The following is a 25,972-nucleotide window of genomic DNA, read 5'->3' on the forward strand; positions in this document are numbered from 1 at the left end:
AATACAGTGAAATCAAATTGCTTTGCTAATTGCCCAACAGAGACTCGTACTAGGTACTGTCCTATTTGTCACTGTCGTATTTGCCATTGTCCTATTGTCCTGTCCTGTGTGTGAGCGGTGTGTTATTACCTGGAGACCCTGACGAGCACGTAGCAGTGGTCGCCGTTGATGAAGGAGGAGTTGATGCCGAGGTTCCTCGCCATTATGTCCGTCGGCCAGCCGGCGGTGAACGCGCGCCATGGACGCTCCAGTCTGAAGTATACGACATCGAGATTATTTAAAGGCAACTCGGTAACGTAAAAGTCAAAAGGTCTTGTTTAGCTTTGCTTATAATCAAACTACAACTGCCCCTAATAACGTTTAGGGGTAGTTGTAGTCAGGACCAAAATGAAAAGTATTGTTGATTATTCACAGTCATGTCTTGTCAAATATGCTATCGACTGAAGTGTTTGCAAAGGGAAAACGAGGAAAGTTGGAGCATGTATTGTCAAAATGAGTATAGTAAATTGAGCATTATCAGTCTAACAACAAGTCTGTTAAGTGTTTTCCACTGTTGCGACTGGCACTGTTGTTAAGGTAAAAAAGTATGTACTCGCAATATCCATTTAAAAATACTTTAACATACCTGAAATATGGACTACGTAAACGAATTTCAAAAGTACCTTTCAAAACTAAAATCCCTAAAGTAAGCCTGTAGCAGTTGCTTCAGGTTATCGCAGAACTCCATGTGGAAGTCTCCGTCGAAGAGCGTCTTGGCGTGGCGAGGAGTGGGCGCGATGGAGTAGCGCTCCACCTCCTTGAACACCGACACGGTGGGCTCGCGGAACACCCAGCCTTCCGTGTCATTACGCGGGACCACCCGCATGCAGATACTGAGGTAGCCATATCTGAAAAACGATTTATTTTTTGCTATAGCAATGTTTCTTAAGCAGTGATAGCCGAGTGGTTTAAGTTGTCACCTCCCACGCAAGTGGTTGCAGGTTCGAACCCGAGGCAACACAACAAGTACTTTTCGAAGTTATGTGTGTATTAGAAATAATTATCACTTGCTCTAACGGTGAAGGAAAATATCGTGACGAAACCTTGCATGCCTAAAATTTGTTTAATACATTTATTGAGGGCATGCAAAGTCCCCAACTCGCACTTGGCCAGCGTGGTGGACTAGAGGCCTAACCCCTCCCCCTCGCTTGGGAGGAGACCCTTGCGGTGGGACAGACATGGGTTATTGAAAAATAATGTTTCATTACACTTTCGAGCCAGCTGTCAAGTAGCTGTCGATGAATTTTATTTGAAACATTTAGCAGTATATTACGCCAGAAGAGATTAATATTTTTTGTGAATAAGTATCGTCTGTAGACAGCACTAATAGTCGTCTGTGCGTTTAGCAGACACAATGGTAAAACAATTAGCCTCTGTCACATGTTGGGCACGAGACCATGATCGAGTTAAGGTTCAGTGGGAAATTGCCGTTTACCGGGCACGGCTATTTCCGTCAACTTACTGTAGAATCGTTTCAGTCTCATAACGACTATACTTCTTGAAGGTTTGTGATCTCAGTTCTCACTCAAACCTCTAGCGCTTAACTAAAGAAGTTAGCCAAAGGCAGAGTAAATCTGAGAACTTAAGGTAGCTTGCCACCTTTTCTCCTCAATCTAAATTCGAGGAATTACTACCAACGTAAACTAAAACGTCAAATAACGTCCCCTTCAAAATTATTATCCTGTTTAAGACCTATGTAGCAATTTATAGTAAATTATATAGTATGAGGAATGAAGAATGCCGCGAATACATCCAAGCCTGATTTTTGCGGACGTACCGCAGAAAACAGAAGATTTGTTTCTAATGTAACTGGCTATTCGGCCATACCTTCTGCTCTTATGATATTAGTAAAATGTGTGATGGTACCTCATAAATATGTTGATCGCCTTGCCGACCCCGAGCTCCGAGTCGAGTGTGGTGGCGGCGCCGCACAGTGCTACCGCCAGCAGCAGCACTGTGTGGGTCCGCACCATCACACACGCCCTGCTCACCTGAAACAACACAAACATATGCACTTAGACATACATCAATTTGACAAAATATGCGGAATGGGGAGCGATGACCAATTTAGCGCAGTAAAAGGGCATTAGATGACAAAGTAATATTTTTGACACCAACATTCTTATTGGGAGGCGACCTGTCTTCATTTCATCTTTTCACTTCATCGATATCGCGCTAGTAATATTGTAAGTTGGGAACTGAAGTGTGATAAGTTAAAATATTGCTAGAAAAAATAACGGGAAGAGGAAAGTAGGCGAAGAACTACTGGGAGCGATCTACTGTAGTAGCTCTACAAAGCCTATTTCCTTCCTTGACTTCTAACAGCATTATTCTGCAACTAAAGATTCAGGCGCTAAGGATAGATTTGGTTATATTTTTAAAATCAAGAAAACCGATCGTTACCCCTTGCTAATCGTATGAATGAATCGTGGTATTGAAGTAACTAATGAACTCATAAGTCTTAAGATTGAACATCAATTTCTTCTCAAATCAGTACAAACATTCTTACAATCCAATGGCTGTTGAGTATTCACAGAAGCACATAACAACAAACAAACCGTGGTGTGAGCTGTTATGGCATCAAACTGGTGTTATAACGGAAACAGGACAAAAACATGAGATTACAATGTTGAAGTGTATTGACTTACAATACGCGGCTATGGGTTAAAGATCATGATTGTGTAATATAGTTACTAACTGCATATTAGCGAGTTGGTACATAATATGTTCTTTTTTTCTTTGTAATATAAAGAAAATCTTTGACAGTCGTTAACAGTAGTCAGAAGCTTGAAAGTCTGACAACCAGTCTTACCGAAGGGTTTAGAGTTATAAACCTAGGTAACTGGGTTGTGGAGGTCAGATAGGCAGTCGCTCCATGTAAAACACTGATATCCGGTGAGACTGGAAGCCCACTCCGACATAGTTTGGATCAAAGGCTAAGGTAAATAGAGGAAACATCGTGTATCCTTGCGTATCTGAATATAGAAACAAGCCGTTGATCAGAAAGTAAAAAATAAATGCAGGACGGAATAATAGTTGGATATTAAAAAGTCTTCTATAAATAAAGGGCCTGGTGCCTGTACGTAAATGGCCAGGACTCTGTAGTCTGTAGTCCATCGATATTAAACATAAATAATAAATGGCTTTACGTTTATTGCGGCGAGTTGACACACTAAGCACTGCGCCAAACGTGCAGTTAAAAAAAAACTATCATAAAAAGTAGTAAGCAATTATTTAGCATTATTTTGGATTTTCAGATTTATAACCATAGACGATATTTAGCACAAATTGGATATCATCAAAACAACTACAAACAAGATACAATAGTATTTAATTAGCTAAGTATGTATTGTCATTATAATATACGTATATGTAATTTGTTGTCGAATGACGCAAATGTGTGGTCGTTTCCATTGATACAGATTGAAGTGAACCGCAACGAAATGTATACGACAGGGAATGAACCTATAATAAACTATTATCCGATGTTATTATATAATTTAACAAGCATGCCCCTGTTCTGCCGGGACTGACCAAATTATAAAGTCCCGTGTTTACATAAAGTTACTTATTTATTTTTATGTTGCAAATTACTTTTTTGATCATTATAAACGAAATTTTAAATGAGTCAGGTACCTACGTGTGTCGCGACTCATCATTAGATGGGAGGCCGCTTAAACGCACCGGATGGTGTAATTTTTTTTTAAGTCTAAAACCGAAACGCTGTCACAAATATTTACTTAATTGCCAATTAATTGGGTGCTACAAGTTTTGCTGATCTCTAACCGTTTAACAAGCGTGATATTATTCAATACTTATATTGTTTGTACTAAAGTTACTTAATGTAAAATAATATTTATCTTATTAAAGCAATAAAGTTGCGAATATCTTTATTTAAGTAATCCAATAAAATATTGTAACGAAATAAATACTTTTGCAATTGACACATAAAACATACATAACTTGATCTCTATAATAAAGGAAGTCGTATGTAAAGGGAGCTCAACACATACTGGTTTATTACATAACAAAAACCAGAATCAATGTATTTATGTAACCAAAACTCATTTATAAACATGTCACTGTATTTAAATCAACTAAAATAAACGTAACTTTTGTAATAAAATGACAAAAAGGTTTGTCAGAAGTGGGATTCGAACCCACGCCCTCAGATGAGGACCAGAACAACTCGGACCTGTTATACAGGCAAGGAAACCTTGAGTCTGGCGCCTTAGACCGCTCGGCCATCCTGACACATATTGAGTACGGCGAAATAAGCGTTCACCTTCACGCGCGGAGAGTTTCCTACGATTCTTACTAGATGGCGTTGTAGTATATGTTTGGTATCTAAATGTTTGAGTAATGTTTTTTGTTAACTAGTTTGTTTATATTTATCTTTACTATTACTATTACATAAATTAGGTTTCGTTTATAGATATAAAAAAAAGATTTATCGGTTAAAGCAATAGTGACTTTTCTAAATCTTCATAAAAACGGTTTTAAAATTAAGAGCAAACTTTAGTTCAAATTAAAAGCAAATAATTACAGCCATTCACAATAAAGTCTATTTCTGATCAAATTGTAAACGGAAGCGTTGCTCTACATAACACTATAAGGACAAAAAATCCCTTACATAATTGAAACCGGTTTACGAAACGTAAGAAATGAGATCACAGTGTAAAAAAATAAACAGTAGGTCCATTTATTGAGAGTTGTCGTGAGCCGTGACACTGAGTTTTGTTACCTAATTATTTTGTGTATTGGATCAGTCGGTGACTAGGTACCATCTGTATAATAGTTCACTATTGTAGTTTTACTATAGAACGGTTGTGTCGTGACTATAACGCTTTATAGAGGTTAGTAAAGCATTTTTGTAATCGGTATTTAGTTTTGTTAAAGTTGTAGGAATGGAGTTTGGTATGATTTTTTATGTTTTTGTGATGATTTAAACCTTCGTCTGTTCTGAAAACGGCATTTTGTTTCCTTCTTATAATTTGAGAGATTGTAGAGCGATTATTTACCACTATCGACTATCGACAACCGGCTAGCTGTCGAAAATCTGATCAACGCCTCTAGTGAGCGCAGAAGGAACTGTTTTTGCAGTACATTTTAAAAAGTCAAATTCTTCTTAGTCGATAGTCTCAATCGTAGAGAATAGCGCTACTGGTTATATTAACTAAATAAATTATAGGATGAAGAGCATCTACAGAGTTAAAGTAAGAGCATATAAAGTGTAGGTACATAACCCTTACGTGTTATTTGGATCAAGCTTCTAGCCTTGTAAAGATCCCTTCTTCATCTCCATACAAACCAAACTCCTGGAGTCGCCACTGATATAAGTAGTAGTAAGTAAGTAATCAGCGTTTACTGAGGAAATACTTAACGATAATATCTCGGTATTTCATGCTTCAGGTTACCTACTTTCCTTGAAAGAAACTGGTATGATACTATAGTGAAATAGTATTGCATTATCGTCACAATTTTGGATGGACCGGTTGTACTATTCAGTGTAGTGTGAGTCGTAGGTAGACGGATAATTGAACGATTAATGTAGGAAACAGAGTCTAAACAATTACTGGCTTAGTAACACGGTGTAGTGAAATTCTTGGATGTTTTGTTAAGTGAGGAAGGAAAGTGGAAATACATTGCCTAATAACTACTAATAAGACTTGTTGTTTTAGAACCCAGTTTTGATTTAATTTAACCCTTTAATTTTCCTCTGGACAAGGGTCTCCTTCCGAGCGTTCCAGGACAGTCACAGTTCAGGAGAAGACCCTTGCCCAGCAGTGGGAAATTGAGAATATGGCTTATATTTGTAATTTTATCTGTTGGTTAGGTGATCCGGTCCAACGAACGACATCTGAAAAGATTATAGAACTAACCAATTTTCTAGAGCAGCGTTTCTGAAGGATTTCTTTCTAGTTTATGGATCCCTATGAAATTAGAAAGAGAGAGAAAAAGTTCTTCTGCTACCGCTTACTTCATGCGTTTACTTGCAGGCATTTATTGTATTTCTTTGAGTAAAATGATTATGATAGTACGATGGCCTCATTTACTAACTTACCTAGTCTGCTGACTCACGTAAACTTGACTCGGATAGCTTTACATACATAATAGGTACTGCCATTAACATTAGTGTTAATTCCCTTTTGATCGAGATTTTGACCTATAGGAATATAATATAATATACCTACTTAAATACATATAACATTTATTTGAGTAATTAAGTAATTATCTTAATGAACATTTATCATCTCACGTTTTCTACAATTTGATTGTAGTTTTTGTTAATGTTTTAATCTACATGATCAAATAGTTAATAGGTAGGTGTTATTTTAGGAAGATTGAAAAATATATTTAGAAGACGGGAAAAACCTACGATTAACATCATCATTGTCATTTTTTAAACTTTTATTAAACTTTTAATATTTGTTTATAACCTGTTCTCATCACTGACAGACGATCCTGGCTATATTCGGCCAATAACTCAGTACCTACCTATTAAATAAAATATATGTCGAAAAATATTTTTAAGTTGTATTTTTTCGACAGCTTTTTATAGCTTAAATTGTAAATACAATACATATATCTACCAATACCAGTCTTTTCTTGTCATATTTATAACCAGTTCTTTTCCTTAAAGAGTAAAGAAAACACAATCTTCACATCAAACTGTTACTACAGCACCCAAAACACAATGGTAAAGACCCAAATATTAGCAAACCGGAATCAAAGTAAATAAAAGGTTATAAAGTGGTCAGTTCCGGCACAAATCAGCTGTAATGAGGTGAAAGACATTCAATAGCAATGCGACCTTGTCTGACACTAGACCTGATAGTTTGTGTTCCGTTTAATATTTAATTAGTAGTATAGCAATCACTAAATAACTATATTTAGTGATTGAATTGTTTCTAATAATATTCTTGGATCTATTATCGTCCTTGGATGTGTTCTCTGATGATTTCCCGTTCTGTTGACTCTATATGTGTCTTTATGTAGCTACTAGTTACAACGGGAAGTGGTACAGATTATAAGGATCAGTAGGTATATACCTAGTGCTTCACTTAAAATTTATACCGGAGCCCAGAGAGCAAATAATAATAAAATTTAGGTGAACTTAGCACATATAGGGTCAATAAATTAAGCTATAAGGGTTCTCGATTTACATCGTAGAAGTATTTTTAAGGAACGTTATTAAAATCTAAGTGATTTATAAGAAGTAACTTCTACATCAGCGATTGTGCGATTTATAAGCATCATATAATTTTAATAGTAAATTTGTATAGACATAAAGTATAAACAGACTTTATGTATATTTATAGAAACACTTGTATAACTGAATACAGATAAAAATAAATACTGTTGTAAATTGTAAATTTGATTCTATTCACAAAGAGCGTGTTTCTTGTCTAAGAGATTCGTCTCCACCGTACCGTGACCTGATGTAATAAATACGATATTATCTTTTAAAATAACACGCTTACACGCCAGGTAACAGCCTCGCCATCAAAGACGACTATTAGCACAGATCATTATAATTGAAGATGGTAAAATTACTTAACGTTTCATTGTTTTGCCGCTAGTTATATTTGCAAATTTAAATATGAATTGGACAGGTTTTTTTGGTTGAATTAGTTTTTTAACTATATTCCGTTTACTGAAACCATAAAGAGTGGCAAGGAGTTTCTCGCCAGCTCTTCTCATTGGCGCTACCATCCGAACTAGTGAACCTACTTAACTGTCTTATTAAAATTGGTTAAAGACCTAACTAATGACTTCATTCAGTGGTATCTTAGATCACTATGCAACTAGTATTGTGACCAAAAGTAGGTAGACCAGTGGTCCCCAACATAAGACATCAATAAAATGGAATTATCACACCTACTCTATCTTTCACACCCAATAAATCACACAAGCATGTTTTAATCCCAACCACGTGTCGTCATCGTGTGCCGTTTTTAATGAACACCATAAAACTCCACTAACTCATCTAAAGGTGTAACATATTCAGAATAAATGCGAACAGACGAATCTATTATAATATACCTACTAGGGCCCGCCCGCGACTTTGTCCGCGTAGACTTGAGTTTTCCCGTTTTCACAATGGTTTTTATATTAGTCTTTCAAATAGAAGTATTTTCCCCTTTTTACCTCCTTTGGGAGATAATTTCCAAAGATCCTCTCTTAGTGCTCCTCTACACTTCCTAAGGAATCTTCATACCGAATTTTAACCAGATGTCCATCGGCCTAGTCACTCAGTTAGGGAAAAGTTTTATATGTATTGATAGGTGTGACTTAGTATTATATCACTAGGGTTTAAATATTTATTAGCCTAATCACAATAAATATTTCAGATTACGTCAATATTCACAATCGCGCGCAAAATCATCCTCAACCTATAAAAATAAACGCTAATTTTATTCCAAAGATGTCTTAAATGACGAATAAATTGTTTCTTTACAGTGAAATCTTGTTTTTATTAATAGATAATGATTTAAAACCTGTGTGTTTAGTCCATTAGAGATGGCCTTGCCCCATACTTGGCCCGGCTGAATTAGTGTCAATGAAAATTGAATTAAAAGTAAGAACAAGACGTGCAGTCAACTCGCTGGGTGTTTTATTATCGTGTTTACTAATATGAGTGTATAAGTAATTTTGTAGTCTTATAGAACATTTAAGGAGAGCAGGGAATGCTTGTTAATTTTATATGAAAATTATAGTATTATACCCAAATATCGAGCTTTTTTGTTTGAGAAAAGATTTTATTACAAGTTCATACATACTATAATGCGAAAAGACTTTTTCCCCAACCTAATATGTACTTTTTCGAAAGGAAACAAATGATACAGCCAGTTAACGAACTCAACTCATTTCGTACATAACTTCAGCCCACGGCTTTACCTGAGCGGATTGATTTCCCGGAATAAATTTAATAATAATTAATCATTATTGGTTGATTCTAACGTGATTGCGACAAATATATTCAATACACACATTTAACTAAGTATTCAATTTAACGGGTAAAACGTCGTTTCCTAAGTTTTTGAAAAAAGTAATAATAATAAAAATAGACAATAAACTAGTTTAATTACGATCAAAACTAGAGTAAGGTTAAATATAAATAACTTATGATGAGAATGTTCTTCGACATTATTAAGTTAATTATTTTAAAGACATTGAATTCATCTAATTAGCTGTTTTATTTGTAATAGCCATTAACGTCAGAAATAATATTTTTTACACTGTGAATACCGGTGGTACTGTTTATAAAGTTCCGATTGGACACAGAGTGAAAAGCCCATAGCTTTCCTGAAAAGACATAATCCAATGATACCCGTGAATATTTCCGCGTGCAAAAAGTTTTAAAAAGTATAAGATATTCAAGATATAAACTATCTGTCTACCAAACTGCACTAAAAATCGGTCAAAAATGCCTTTATTTTTACTTGAGAGAGGAATTAATACACATCTCACAAACTGTGGTATTTATATTAGTAGGACAAACTAACTTAGGCATCAAAACAGCGACATCGTGTACACTGCTCTTCTCAATGATATAATAATATCACCCACCAAACATTAGACTAATGAATGAACCACAATTAATATAAAACAATAGAACGACAATTTAGCAACATGACTTATGATATCATCTCAAAGAACTCGTATAAAACAATAACTTAAGACATCAAACATCAAGTGTAATGTATTAATTAACCTATATTGTTCAAGAGCACTCGAATGCTCTCAAGATGAGGCAATCATGTATTGCATCCATTAATACCGATTTGGATGCAATTATGAGATCTGGAGATTATACTGAGCTAGTTATTAAGTTCGTGTGGTATTGGTATTGAGAAATGTTTGAGGCTTTGTGTCTATACGGGTAATTCCGGAAGTTTTCGGGAATTTCGAATATTAAACAGGTTTGGTTCATTAATCACGGACTAATAATGGCGGTCTCTTTTTACTCCTTTATGGCAAAAAGGCTTTCTATATGAAACTAGCTGACCCGCGCAACTTCGCTTGCGTTACATAAGAGACAATGGGTCATAATTTTCCCCGTTTTTGTAACATTTTTCGTTGCTACTCCGCTTCTAATGGCCGTAGCCTGTTAGCCTGTTAGCCTAGTTATATAGCCTAAAGCCGTTCTCGATAAATGGTCTATCTAACACTGAAAGAGTTTTTCAAATCGGACCAGTAGTTCCTGCGATTAGCGCGTTCAAACAAACAAACTCTTCAGCGTTATAATATTAGTATAGATAATGTTCCGATTCAATACCTCGAAATAAGTATTATTGTGGAATATTAACGGGTTTTTTGTTCATACAAACTGCTGTTATTAGGAGGTATTAAGTAAGTGTAAAGAGTATTGCTGAAACTTATTAAGCTATGAATTTGATTCAAAGCGGCCAAAAGTCATAGGCATAAATAATCTTTGTCATTGCTTGGCTTTTCATTCTTTCAAGATAAGATGCATGAGCAATGGTAGGCTTTTAAACAAAGTGTTTAATTTATTAACAACGCGAAAGCAAATAATAATAACTCATAACAGTATGCAATCACAGTTAACTTCAACAAGTAATTCCAGCCTATTGTGAGTGAACTAGGTAATAAAATATAAGATATATGAGTTGTAACTTTCAAGTTGAACATAACTCGAGGCACTAAGGCATTCCTCTCTTAATGCAAGTGAGATTTGTAAAACGCATATCTATATAAATTAGTGATATAAAGCTTAAGAGCTTGTTTGTTTGTACGCGTTAATCTCGGGAATTAAGGTACCTGCGGGTATTAAGGCCTGTCGGGTAATAAGGCCTAAATAACAAAAAACGTACGAAATACAGTAGTAGACGATCAAGATTACAGTCACACAAGCTCAGAGCGTATACGAGTCGCTGCAAAGTGGCGGACACACTCTTGCACCTCTCCCCCCGGAAATGTCATCGAAATCATTCAGAAGTGCGGTTCAGTAGCACGAATTATAAAAATTGACTCCAGTAAAACGTAAGTTGTTTAGAAAATATCATATTTACAAACCTGTATTGACTGTCCGCTTATTAATTAACGTATGCTTGTCCTTAGATTACCGTTTTAAGAGACTTGTAGTTATAAAAATTATATTATTATTCTTTTCTGTAAATAGGTGGTTGGCGGATATTAAGGCCTATAAAATTTTACAATAGGCCTTATTATACTCCTATTTTTTTAACTGCTATATAAGTAGGAGCGTGTTTTTAAAATGTTTGTTAGTGGGTAGTATATACGTAGTTTATATTTTCAATTTATTTATTAATTGTTTTCAGTGCTTACAGTCACGATGCCTCCCACACGAGCATTGTAGTCAGAAGGCAATCTGACAAAAATAAATCACAAAAAAAAAATATCGGTACGGTCATGCCTGCAAAGAAGATAGAATGGATGATGCTATGAGGCAATGTTCTCGATGCTTCAAGTGGTACCACGAAGAATGTGTCGGTTTGACTACAGAATATACTGATGATTTTCAATGTCCTGATGGATGCGAATAAGGACAATTTATTTAATTTATTAAGACTACTATGCTTTCTATTGCCTTATGTTAATGATTATTGATGTCAAGAATACTAATTTACTTAGTTTAAGTTGATTTTGAATAGTTTATAGTATAGGCCTTTTTACCTTACCCTATTATAATAAGGCCTAAAGACAGCGTTTTTTTAAAAGTGTTATAATGTTTTAGTTTTAAGCTTTAGAAGCAATTTTTTGTTTAAACTCGGTAGTAATATAAGTACATGACTGATTATTATAAAAACTGGTTGATTATATTGGATATTCTTCATTTTATTACAAATCTCCCTTAGCTAGGCCTTAATACCCGCGGGTACCTTACGAGTTCGAATTGATATTTTGTTTTAATAATGTGTTGAGTAGTCCATTTATCGAGGAAGGCTATGGACTATTTAATGTCACGATCAAATCGCAAGGAGACCCCTTGTAAAAATTACAATCGTTACACCATTTCGCCACCAGGACATTTATTTCTGTGATGAGCACTAGTATCTGTTCCGGGCTTGTTTCTTAAGTCTATATAAGTGTGAATTTAGAAGTATGTATTTATCAGTGATCTGGTTACCATAGTACAGGCTCAGCGACGACAGGACGACCGCGTTAGTGTCGAAAAATATTTATTAAAAAAAACTGCAATTCCGACTGTATTGTTTTAGTCACGTATATTACGTTCAAAAAGTCGCTATTAACGCTATGAATAGGTCTTAAACAGCATATAAAGTTAGAAACATAACACTAAGAATGTGAGCTAACTGAGCTAAGTGAACAATAAGTAATAGATCGCGTGCAAGCACAAACAACGGTAAAGTAAGCATTCCCGGCGCGTCGGGGTGTATTTATAGCGGGGAAACGACAACAAACGAAACGACTCGTGCGCAAGTACCGATTGCAACGTTATAATAAGGAGTTTGTTGAATTTATTTAATGTTTTTGCTTGTGTTAGTTGCTTATAGTAGCTTTGATTTTTTTCTTGAATACATGAATGAAAGCAATATTATAAGTAGGGGAGTTTGTTTAAATTTATTGAATAGTTCTGACTTGCTTTAGTTGTAAAAAAAATCAAAGTGTAAAATTTTGGCAACGCATTTGTGCAGAATTTTGTACGTAAAATTTAATATGTAAACGACCTATCAATGAATATTAATTAGCAGTATTGAAGCTGTTTTGACGTCGTTGTCAAAATAACATTAATGACAATAGAAATATATATAAATAACGTATCCCGGTCTTGGTGCTATTCAAGAAACAGACAAAAACAAAACTGAGCGTCGTGGAATACCGCGCTGGACCATTCTACGTGACACTCCTTCAAGATTATTTTGCGGAATCTTCATCCATGGGACGAATATAATGCGTGGGATACCTTCACACTGTCATTATTAGGTATGCGTAATTCTCAGTATTCTGAGAGTTTATGTGGAGTGGACAATCCTATGAACTACCAAACTCTGTTGAAAAATTCATCACAATTTAAAAGGCCTTTATTACTGTAGTGGCTTTTGCCCGCGACTTGTGACTAAAGACAGAATTTTCATACCTACTTTCATCCCCTCGGGGGTGGTATTTCAAAATGTTTAATTAGTCAGTCACCTTTGAGTTATATAATTATTTAGATATAGGTACAAATAAGTTTAATCTAACGCGGAAGAAACCGAAGCAGGCCTCTAGTATATTAATAAAGCAGCTCAACTATAGTATAATACATTATTTCATCAGTTTCACTATCAGTACGAAAGTAACAGTAGAAAATGGGCGGGGCAGCTGGCAACTGAAGCAGGAAGTAAGACTAGGCGATAAGGCTTCGACACAGGCTTATTGCCCAACTGTAAACATTACCGATTCAATGGCATTACTGATTGCATTTACTTTTAGCATTTAATTATACTGATTGAAAATGTTGCGAAATTAGCTATTGTTTTGAGAAGGTAATTTATTGATGTCAGTAGTAAGTAGTTTGTAATAATGTTGGGGGTTCGTTTCCCGGCCTTGGTTGTATCAGTAAACTTTATTTTTAAGTTTTGACTGCCTCTGTAGTTTAGGCGGCAGTTTATACGACTGTTGACCACGAAGTCTCAGGTCCGATTCCCAGTTTGGGCAAAGTGCTATTGGTCTTTCGTAATTTATATAAGAGTAGCCCGCAGTTTCACCCGGAGTTTCAAGAAGCTTAATCCTATTATATGAGACTAACTCGGAAAACGGGGAAACATGAGTGAACATGTATACACCTCTGCTTACACCTTCAGGTATAGCAGTGTTGTATGTATACTTGTTCATGTTATTACAGCAAAATTCTCTTGACAAAATGTATAATTAATAAAGTTGTATTCGTCCTTCTACGTACTGTTAAGTTTAACTTCATATGGACAAACGTATAATGTGATGTAATAATCAAAATATATTACAACTTGTGACATCATACTAAAGTACTTGAAAATCAAAATAAATTGTATTAAAAAGCCTTAAAATGTTATTTATATAGCAGCCTTGACGTCCAAAATAAACATATCGGAAAAACATAACACTTATCTTAACTAATTATACAAATGACGTACTTAATACAAAAAGTATCAAGCAATTCAATTGTTTATTATAATTAAAAATGTGTGTGTTACCTTGAGTTTCTTCCAAGTTCATATTATTGTTAAAATTGAAATAAACCTTTATTCGAATTGAGGTCATTTCAGTTTGAAATTTCAATATTCCTTCGTTTTCCTCCGTTGATAGTAATTTCGATATGTTTCATAAATAATGTGCAGCAGAAAAACTGCCAAAGAATCGATTAGTCCTCAAATAAAGTCATAAAACAATGTTGGTCACATTATTCGAAATTTTTTCCGAAAATAATAATTTACAAAACGCTTAACGTCTACCCTCCGGTTACTGAGTACATTTAGCGGTAATTTATACATTCAGTAGCGTTTAAACTCATATAAAAAACGCTATTGAATAGATAAACTACCGCTAAATATACGTCAGAAACCGGGGGTAAATAATTTAAACCATTTATAAGCTCAAAAGTAGTTAGAAGTTTATACCAACGAACAAAAAACCTTTTCATATGTTTAAATTCTTGTTCAGCAAACATTTATCTGTCAACGTTACTCAAAACGTCTCCGGATTTAACACGTTAGCGTTTGAATGATAATTGGATCCCTTGTAAACATAGTCTCTAAACGTAGTCTAAATAACAAGCGTTTACATGTTTATAAATAAATATAACATTATTACACGGCTTGTTAAGCATTAGGATGGGTGTGATTTAGTTAGTAAATTAGTTTTCGTTTGAAAATCTTATTCTTATTTTTTTTAATGACAACTCCCGCACTAAGAATTGCTCTTGTGTCGCGGGGACTTTTACAAACATACAAATACCGGACACAAAGCACAACCAGACCCGAAACAATTATTTGTGGATCGCACAAATAATTGTCCCGTGTGGGAATCGAACCCTAACCTAAACCACTGCGCCACGGAGGCAGTTTATCTTTTTGATGTGCGGAACTTTAAAATACGCGATCCTGAACAAGTCTTTACTATGAATAAAGTAGTGATTAGGCCCGGAGTTCTCACGATCAAGTGTAGACTGAAGACTTTACATTTCGTCAACTGTTAAAAGATGTATAATATAAAGCATGCATGGCTTTCGCAAGTGATATTTTGATCAATTTATTCATTTAAATCAAATATCTTATTGATAACAGACTTAAAGTTAGCTTACAATATTATAAGCCACTTATCATACTATTAAATCTATAGCGAAATTTTATTTTCACGACAGTAATAAAAAGTTAATGCTAACAGTGAAACCACGAAAAGAAAATATTTTCCACAATTGATAAAGTCATAAAGATCGGATAATTAAGTCATAAAATTCCTACACTTTATTGCTAATTTGCTGTGTAAATGAATTTATAGCTTGATTCGTTTTTATGACACTGCATCCGCTAGTTAGTGTGATAAGAAAACAAAACAATTGCATTTTTTCCTTTATACGAATGAAAGAAGTTTCGGAAGCATAAAGGGATAACTAAATGATATGTTCGTGTTATATTTTCAAGTTATTTCTTAAGTATTTCGTTAACTTAAAAAATAAAATAACTTTTCATCTCTAAACATTACTATTCTTCTTTAAAACATTTCATTATAAGGGCTAAATTTACGATTTTCTTTCAGGAATATTTTCCTATTCGAATATCGGCAAAGAATCAAGAAACATCAACATGATTCAAGCAACTAGACCAATTATATTCTAAGCACTTAACAATGCTTTTATTTGTTTTTTAGTAAGATCACGAAATGGTTAAAAAAATGCTTATTAAACTAAGAAAAATGAATAACGCACCTTAAAAATAACTAAAAATCAGACCTAAATATTCTCGAATCGTCTCATTTTAGCTATGTAGTGCAATGGTCGCATCTTGCAAACCAATTAGGTGAAGGTTCAAACCACAGTGAGATCATGCACCTTACATGGTGTAATTAGATGTACAGATGTCGCTCTAACACGTCTCGTATGCTCGGTATAGGCATAGATTCTACTAGATTAGGCTCTATTTGCATAAAGCTAGGTTCACGGCAGCAGTCGCTATTTGTCTTAAGGAATCTGAACTTCTTATGCTGTGGTTGTGTGCTATAATATTTGTATTAGTTCGTTTATAATTTAATAGAAATTGGTGTTTTAAACACCAAATAACTTTATTATGTTAGATATTCCACAGACGATCTGTCAAAACGGTAAAGTTATTCGCTGCAAAAAAATTATCGATGGAAAAAATTGGTTACGATCTCATTTCAGATTTGTTCGACACATTACATATACACGTATGTGGCATAATATGCAAGGCATTATTTTGAAGAGTTAAAATGCAGAGATAACTCTTTTAAAAGCATGGAGAATTCGGGAGTAATTGGTGTCTTTTCTTAAGTCTTACACATTGAAGTGATGAAGACACACACTCACTAGTGGTAGATACAGTAATTGTAACGACTATCATAATTGTCAATATTTGACCTAAATTAATTAACCATTAGATTTTTGATTTTGACACATATAGTCTGAATCAGGAAGAAAATGCATAAGCGTGCTTGCGTAGCCGCAAGTCGACAATCTCTCCAACTGGTTCGTTTGCGTCTGCGTCGATATAGCAATTCAAATGCTACTGTGTATAAAGCCTAAGCCTAGCACAGGTGTTTAGTTAGTCACCCTAATCAGTAATGTTTTAGAATTGTACAACCTATTGTTACGCTTTCATTTGTGTACTCGTAATAGTGTTAGTATTAGCGGAAAATTTATGATATAATGATTTTTGAGTTGATGTTATTCAAACTTGCCTTGGCAAAGGTATATCTTGAGAATTCTTGGATTTACTTCCCGTTTCAAGTCTTTCTTGTTATGATGGAATCGCATTAGGAGTCCAAAAATTGTGGTGTAAGCTATGTAGTACCTCAGGAATTGGCATATCTTATTCATGGTTAAGATTTCGGTTGTTAGGAAATGAAATACTTAGGCAGTCCAAAAATTATACATAATACATATATATCCATCCGCGAGATCAAATTTTTTTGGGTCTTTTTCAACATTTAGAAGCTTTTAGGTCTGTATGCATCTAAGTATAAATGTGTGAATTTTGCCAATGTGTGCGTACTTTATCAAACAACTACATTAGATCATAATTTATTCTGATAGTTTCTATAAATACCAATATTCTAGACTCAATATAAAATTACCAACTAAACGACAGGACGTTCCATCAGCGATGGCATCCAAACTGCTTAAATATGTAGATTCAAATCCTTCGAGCTAATATCATCCATTTATTTTATTATTTACAGCACTTATAAAATTATAATACAACTAGCTTTTGCCCCAACTTGGATCGCTTCATAAGTTTAATCTATGTTCTCCGATAAATAATCTATCATACAGCCGAATTTTATCAAAATCGATTCAGCCGTTTTGGCATAAACGTAGGACGAATAAAAACAAGCATTCTTAAAATGATAATGATATAGAGAGAAGCCTTTGAATGTGAATGTAACAGTAAAATATGTTCATAATGAGATCCTTGTACTACATAGCCTTAGTTGTTTTTGGTAGAATGGAATTCGGCCGTGTTGCGTTCGTACTTTAGAGGTGTCATCGATTTTGGCATAGCATTACAAACGTATCTGATCTACCAATTGGATCGTATTATGTAGGCTGGCTAAAAGATACGGTGCCGTCCTACAGTCAGGGCACGGATTTTATAATTTTGGATTTTTTTATTTCTTAAGTAAAAATAAAGGATAGGGTAGGATCTAGAGGCATTCATCAGGTATAATTGCCTACTCTGAATCGAAAAATTCCGACATAAAGCTTCAAAATAGAGAAGAAGAAGACAGTAAAATAAGCATACCAATGATAGAACAGCCAAATCGTCTCAATAACGTAACAACTAATATGTCATACTTGGTTGAAGATGGCTATCGCCAAACTCAGCCGATGACATAAAACGCATGCTGAAATATGAATAGGAATAAATACTGTTACAAATTAAAATTACCAGCCATATTTCAATGATATTAGTGTCGTATGTTTCACTTATACTATGTGCTTTTTGTCTGAATTCTATATACGTGCTTTTAGTGTCATTTCTTAGGTTTCAATTATACGATGCATGCATGGCCACTGTTACTTGCGCCGAAATGTCAAGCAATCCAATTTCTGTACAATATTAAAGTAATAACTTTACATTCGTAAAATAACTTTCTAGTTCGCATGACAAAGGGCTTTAGGACCCTAACTGGTCCTGCCTTTCTTACAAATTATTATTATTTATACTTATTGTCCATGTTTCACATTTTCCTTATAAAGTGGTCCAAGACATACAAGATACTGGCTGTTATAAAAGGATTGAACACAATTTGGAGTCCCGCTTCTGAGTCATGCCTGCGCTGGTTTCCGGTTAAACGGTCCGCGGGTCAATGTGTTTATTAAATCATTTACTTTTTGTATTAAGATGTTCATGTACTTAAAGAAAATATATGTTTTGCAGAGTTATGACAGCTATTTCATAATTCTGTATTTCGTCACTGAACATCTAAAACATTTTCAACAATATTAAAGTACTCCCCAATACAGGCTGCGCCTCGTGGGGTTGTCGTAGTTATAAACATAATTTTGTAATACTGGACTGGTAATAAATGAATATTAAAGTACTGATTATTATTATTAGCAAAGTGGTAAAGGTGGGCGCCACGCCACTACCAATGTGTCAGGAGGTCGTCGGTTTGATTCCCACTCGGAGCATTTATTTGTGTGATCCACAAATAGCTTGTTGGTTCTGGTTTGGTTACACTTACAACGGACAAGACGACAGTACAAGCAATTGTAAGGGCGGGAGTTGTCTTCATAAAGAAATCGAGCCGTTCCGAGTCTCATTGAACAGCTTAAAGAGATAAGAAACAACAAAAAGATCTTCATCAAACAATAAACTATCTTAGTTCAACGGAAACCTGGGGTCAGTTGTTGAGACCCTAACAATTGGGTTAAGTTATCGCATCCTCTTGAATTAGGTTATCCGTGTTGTAGATCGTTCATGGTAATCACACTTATTAAGATGGACATGCTCCGACGTGGAGATATGATAATGTGATTGTAAAGGGCTTGCAATTGTGATTGACGGTTTTGCGAAAAAGACACTGTAAGTCATATTCAACCTTTTGAAAGGGCTTGAAAATCTTTCTAGTTTTCATAATACCGATCGCGATATATTAGGCGTAAAATTGTATATACTTAGATGTTATACGTTGCTGATTGATGACATTGTTATTTGCAAAAGGAATGTATTTTTTTTAATCTCGCCCGTCTTTTGGGCACCCGAATGTGTGGGCAGTATATGAAATACACTTAAGTATATTTCGAATTTTGGTAAGTTCATTTAAGAGCGAGCTTATTGTCAAACTCCAGGCTTCTATTAAGGATATTCTTATAGAAATTGGAAAAACCCAATGGTTCCTCGCTCGGCTCGGAAATCAAACCAGGGGCTAACTGATCATCATCACCCAAACCAAAGTTAAATTTAAGTAAATAAATCAGTGAAACTACAATTAACAACAATATTAATTGTTTGGCATGGCGCCTTTACTTTCATCTCATAAATAAGCAAGATGGCGCGTCGCCGTGAATTAACTAACGAATTGCTTCACAAGTTTACGTTGTTTGTCTTGCGTTGACGTAATTATCATTGCGGTGAAGTGTGGCTTCCTTGATGGGGAAATAGGACTAGGCCTGACTAGGGTAATGTTATACAGTTTTCAAGACTGTTCAAGACATTTCTTATGAAACTTTCGGTTGAGTTTTGGACGACACTCCAGGTTTAGGATATTTAAACACAAAAATTGGCTGTTCATATTTTCGTCCAAGTATTTATTTTCAAAATGGAGCATATACGTTTGTTCCGTTTAACATCTAAAACCGATTTGGCAACTTTGATTTTATTCCGGAGGAGTATGGGATATAGGTAAAAATCGAATAGGTTTAGTAATTTATAAAATACAACTTACATTTTCAAAGGAACTACTGAATTGATAAAATTATACAGGAAAATAAAGCCTCAAGATCCGAGAAAAATCTTTCATCTAACGAAAAAGTAATATACATATGTACAAAGACACACTATTTATAAGTACCTAATCATAAAAAGATACTTTACTTTGTTTGCGTACGATAATTTGCAAAACAACTATTTTCCGGAAAATACCGTTTGAAGAACAATAAAAATCAACGAATGATTTACAAGCCATAAAGTTTTATAAGCGGTTGTTCAATTGCAGCCGGTCGTAATGTTTAGTAGGTACCGATAAGAACTGATTTAGAACTCAATTGAACTACAATAGTCCGGGAGTCACCTACAATTTGCTTGATGTCTGGACGTCCTGCATATGTGACCTTCCTTCTTCATTATGGTTAGAAACCAACAAAGATCTTGGAATGCAAATATAAAGAAAGAAATCGTCAAAATAAGCAAATATTAATGTCTGACTGTAGCGCTTAAGTACGGTATTACTCTAAATGAAATGTAGTAGGATAGCTTGTTGCTTTTTTTTTTCAGACAAATTAGATCCCCGGATAAAAGTACATGCTCTTCTGTGAAATTTTCTTAAAGATGGTAAATCCATAGTTAACTTTAAATATAATTATGTTTTAGATAACCGACTTATCTGAATTTTTAACTCTAGGTGCACAGTCGACTAAACGTCCTATACTAATTGAAATTTTATTTAACGGAATAGAAAATACTAATTACGGCACTGAATCCTGTGTCCTAGTTCTTTTTACAATTATTTATCCATGGCATACATAATTACAATTACAATAAAACGAATGCAACTGTGTGAACAATACCATCACTGTCCATCACTGATGACTACAGATAGAGAATTACCGTTAATAATCTGAATTAGTTTTTACAGTTTTAGTTGTAAATATCGCAGTTTCATGGGTTATATGGGATGAAATTTTCTAATCAATTAAGTAACAATAGCCACTAGTTGATTGGTCAGGTATCTAAAAATTGCAAAAAGACATTCAGCTATGTGATTCCGAGCCCCCAAAAAATTAATATAGTTCTTTTGTTTTCCAGGTAGGTATCCAGAAAAAATTCTTGCATCGTTTCTGCATTTTTGTAATGAGTTTTTCCCAAGTGTCAATAAGCATTGTGAGGCAGGTTTATGTATGTAGAAGAATTAGTCAGACTAATATGTTTACTCTAATTGATTCGATTTATGTGCCAATAAGCTATGTGAAGTAGACTTTTGTAAGTGGGTAAATTCGTCACACTCTAATCACACCAATAAATATGCCTATAAATGTAGAGAAAGGATTATCACGTTTTCTCCATTATGTAGTATGCAATGTAAAGTCTAAAATAACCATCGTTTGGAACGAATACTTATTTGTATTACCACCAAACGGCACGGAATGGTTAAAGTGTTATAAACAGAGCCTTAAATTAGGCTTGTATGCAAGAATATCAATCAATGTATTCATTACCTTCGTTAAATTAATTGTTGTTATTGTGGCCAAATACTCAATTTTAAGTGATGTTGAGGTTTCCTGCTGACAATGTTATTTTGAGTAGCACTTAAAATTGAGTGTAGCTTTAATATTTAGGCATTAGTTCAGCTAGTATCAAAGCTCATTCCTATTCATCAACACTATCAGCTAGTTTGCAAAATTAATTTCGCGAAACCCATTCAAAATAAAATGGATAGGTTCAATTACTTTTTATTACAGATCATAACTGAGAAGCATAACAAAAGTCATTTGGATCTCATCGTTACGGGTAATTGAAGATAGCATGTGCTATATAGCAGTTGTAAAGTCAATGTCAGGTTATGAAACGATATTAACCTTTAGTTTTTAGTGTCCATAGAATCTTGCATTCTTGCCCAATGGTTAGATATGTTTAGTGTTTGGGCAAAGGTCGGGAGATCATCGGAGGCTCGGCTTCACATAATCTTTAGAATTAATATAAAGTTAAAGAGTTTGTTTGTTTGAACGCGCTATTCTCAGGAACTACTAAGTCGAATTGAAGTATATTTGTGTTTGAAAGTCCTAATTTTGAGGAAGACTTTAGGGTAAATAGCATCACGCTATAACTAATAGCGCTCCTATTCTAGACTAGCTAGACACTCCTAGAATAATAGAGAAGCAATATAGTTGAGAAGACGGGAAAACCAAAGTCCATGCGGACGAAGTCGCGGGCTTCCACTAGTTTAAATTAAAGTTACTGTATCAAACAGGCCACTATCAGTCATTGATTGCATAAGCCTACTACTGATCACTGATGATCTAAATTTTGTATACGTCTGCATACGCATTCTTTACCAAGTTGTCGACCTATAGTTATGTTCAGTGTTTGGGCAAAAGGTCGCGAGATCATCACAGGCTTGGTTTCACATAATAAGGTCTATAGCGTAGGGCCATTCACCCACTTTTGATTGTTATGCAATGTCGTGACAATCTATTATACGACTGGCTTTTTATGTGGCTATATTTTATCTAAATGACTTGAAAGATGAGTTTTATGTCGGTCGAAGGCTGAGTTTTGAGGTCTTGAGGTCTATTTATCATAATAATACTTTATAGTTTGTATTACTAGGGCGTTTGGGGCGATCACAGCCATTAAAGAATCAATTTATGTTGCTGATCTATCCTTGGCACAATCTTACTTATCCTACTAAAATTATAAATACGAAAGTTTGTGAGGATGGGTGTATGTTTGTTACTCTATTACGGAAAAACTACTAGTGGGATACTAATGAAATTTGGTACACAGATAGTTCCTAATCTAGATTAACACATGGATATATGGCGTGGCATGGAAATACATAACATATGGCGGACGATATCGCAGAAAGACGCTAGTATTGTCATAAATTAATTTCCTTCTAATACAAAAAGGATCCGTTTTATGCAGAATTATAAAAGAACCCATAATAATTAATGGAAAACTGTCACGCACAAGTTTTCTCACGATGTAGAATCGCAGGTGCTGTTATAACCTCATCTATGTTTTTCTCACATCTTGAACTAGTCTAAGTATACTAATAGTCTAGTATAGTATGGACTACTTCGACTACGACTAGTATAGCAATAGTAAATAATTTTAACATTTTGAAACTTAGATGTCCAGACTAAAGTCAATACAACCTGTTCGAAATGCGGGGTAATAAATACACATTGAAATTATAACCCTTACATTTTCATCGTTGTTATTAAAAATCCTTTCACATTGTAGATGTGATTTTACATTTCAGACTGGTTTAACACAAAGATCTTTATTTTAAAGATCGTGTAATTATTTACGATATTCCAAATATCTGTCTAGTTGGTTACTCATAAATTATTCTAGTTGTAAATAATCCGTAAATATGTATGTACATAAATCATTTACGTAATATTTAACTACAATTTATTGACAAAGTTAATATATTTGTTCTGTTCAAGTACTGTAATATTTGTTTGTATAAACTTGAAATATTTGCGTATTACTACAAGTGCTAAATAAGTTTTCCTTAAGTTACTTTGTTAGTATGTAAGTATGAATTTTATTTATAGTGTATACCCATTATATTTTTAGCATACCTATCAGGTGTCAATTGGTTAAACGTTTATTCAAAGTTACAAAGCAAGTGATCTTTGAATTAAGTCATGTCTAAGAAAATACACATAGGGAAATGGTTTACAATAGAAACCCAGGAACCAGAAACGAAATGAACCAAGCTAGATTCGTTTTAGTTTCGGTTATAAACTTAGGTAGAACGGTTTATATTATTACAGTCTGTAACAGACTATGAGGATAAAACTTACTTAGTACGGTGGTAAAAAGCATCCTATGGACCTAACAATTTTGAATTAAGTTGATTTCACTCATGTTATAGGTCACTTGAGTCACTTCGCACTATCCTACTCATGCTATAATTGTAAAGGTTGTGTGTTACTCACGCTAAAACAGCTGAATGGATTTAGTTGCAGAACAGGGCAACAACAGGTAATCTATACATAGGATTAACACAAGATTTAAGAAGTAGCGAGTAGAAGTTGCGATGAGAAGCTTTTTAATTTATCTTATAGTTATTAATCGTATATTTTCTCCAACCCCACATCAACAAGATCTTCTTTCAAACGTTCTCCAGAAATATACCAGTTCGTTGACACCGTTAACCAGAAGTTATGAGTGTGACACCTGTGTCACAGTCACAGAACATTGGTCACGGGACGGAAGTCACTTTCTAGTTGGTGACTATGTTACGAACTGGAACTGCAGCCGTGACGGGATGGAAATGGAACGTCTTGGGTTAAGGAAATAACAGAAGCACCGCTAGGAATAAAGGAAATATATTTTTGTTGTTCTTTTTGAAGAATGCATCTGCTGTAACGAATTTTACTTTGGGAGGAATTTTGCATACAAATAGCAGACCCAAAGGATTTGTGGATTGAACATTTTTCGCGAATCCGATTAGCTTAAAAAATATATGACAAATGTCGTTATTTAATCAGCTATTTGCTGCTTTACCACCTTCCTCTAAGAGTCAATGAAAGTGTGCTCCTGTGTAAGAACCCTTTTGCTATATACCTATTCCTAGATACAGACTACGTTATAATATGAAACCTCGATATACTGTCGGTATATCCAGGTTTACTGGTTAAGTTACAGAAAGTCCTGCTTCAAGATTTCGGTGTCAAGAATGCAACCCAATGAAAAGGTAAACATTTGAACAACGGGCATAGGTTGGCTGGCGATATGATCAGATGCTTGTAACCTCTTATTTGTGTCTGAATTGTAGAGTTCATTTAACAGGAAATATTTCTAGTGTGTTAAAAACGACTGAAGCACTATCAGAATAAATAAGTTACCAAGTTGCAAGAAGGAAGCTTTTATATCAAAACCACATGACCTAAATCATTATCAGGACCCTATTCCCATGGGAAAGCCATATAGTTGTGTAATGTTTATAAAAGTTCTAAGATAACGCAAGGGAAACGCAATCATAACAGTGTCACAATACGTTTACGGTTAGTATCGTTATTTGAGCGTTTTTACCAAACACTTGTGTTATGTTCGCAGATCGTTACCGGTGCATGTAACTATCATTCGATGAGATAGATTGGTTTGTGATATTTTTTGCCGCTAATTACTCCATTATAGGGTACCTGGGCCAATAGGCCGAAAAATATAGCCACATACATTATTCCGAACCTTAACCGTGTGTTTCACTTTAACCGTCACTAGGTGACTAGCAGGGCGGTGGAAGGGTCTACAGGTATGGGTAGGCAATTGGCATGTGGCCATATTTGACCCAGGTATCCTATAATGGAGTAATTATAGGTGTAAAAAGCAACTGTAGATGTAAAGACACCTAAATATAAAATCAATTTTATTATTATTTGCTTCAAAGGAGAAAAAGCACTACGTAAATGAATTCCTTAAAACATTACCTAAAACTACGGTCTTTATCCCAGAGAAGTGTTGAATAGGAGGACAATCGAAGAGATATTAAATTTACCTTATTGATTACAATTTGTATTCAAATGACCTACCCACTCGTACAGTCGTAACCAGTAGTGAATTGGACAATATAATTAACATTAAATGGATAAAATTTAATGGTTATGTGACATTTTATATTTTTTATATGCAACCATCAATCAGTTTTGAAAAACCGAAACCATTAATTAATTCTTGTAATAATCTAGCCAATAAAATATCTAACAATAATGCGCATTCAAAATAAATCGTGAATATCACAATAAATCATTATAGTTAATTTAAAATTGACTTCACGATGAACTTGACATTTAATAATGAATTATTTTAATTACTTATGTAATAATACA

At 34.5% G+C, this 25,972-nt stretch overlaps 1 protein-coding gene and 1 non-coding gene across 3 annotated transcripts in view; both read right to left on the bottom strand.

Annotated features, from left to right (window-relative positions):
• tsl (membrane-attack complex domain containing protein torso-like) overlaps nucleotides 1–25,972 on the bottom strand; it is a 68,792-nt gene that overhangs the window by 5,134 nt on the left and 37,686 nt on the right. For both annotated transcript variants that reach the window (XM_076126015.1, XM_076126014.1), the window contains exons 2-4: nucleotides 1,906–2,030; nucleotides 663–887; nucleotides 130–252 (exon numbers count right to left, since the gene is read on the bottom strand). In XM_076126015.1, coding sequence (XP_075982130.1) covers nucleotides 130–252; nucleotides 663–887; nucleotides 1,906–2,012 — 455 coding nt within the window. In that variant the 5' untranslated portion in view covers nucleotides 2,013–2,030. The remainder of the gene's footprint in view (nucleotides 1–129; nucleotides 253–662; nucleotides 888–1,905; nucleotides 2,031–25,972) is intronic.
• Nucleotides 4,179–4,293, bottom strand: TRNAL-CAA (transfer RNA leucine (anticodon CAA)). The gene is made up of 2 exons: nucleotides 4,256–4,293; nucleotides 4,179–4,224 (listed from the first exon to the last, which is right to left on the bottom strand). It is a non-coding gene; the product is annotated as a tRNA-Leu (tRNA).

The sequence above is a fragment of the Anticarsia gemmatalis genome, chromosome 18, assembly GCF_050436995.1.
Source record: "Anticarsia gemmatalis isolate Benzon Research Colony breed Stoneville strain chromosome 18, ilAntGemm2 primary, whole genome shotgun sequence".
NCBI classification, from domain to species: Eukaryota; Metazoa; Arthropoda; class Insecta; order Lepidoptera; family Erebidae; genus Anticarsia; species Anticarsia gemmatalis.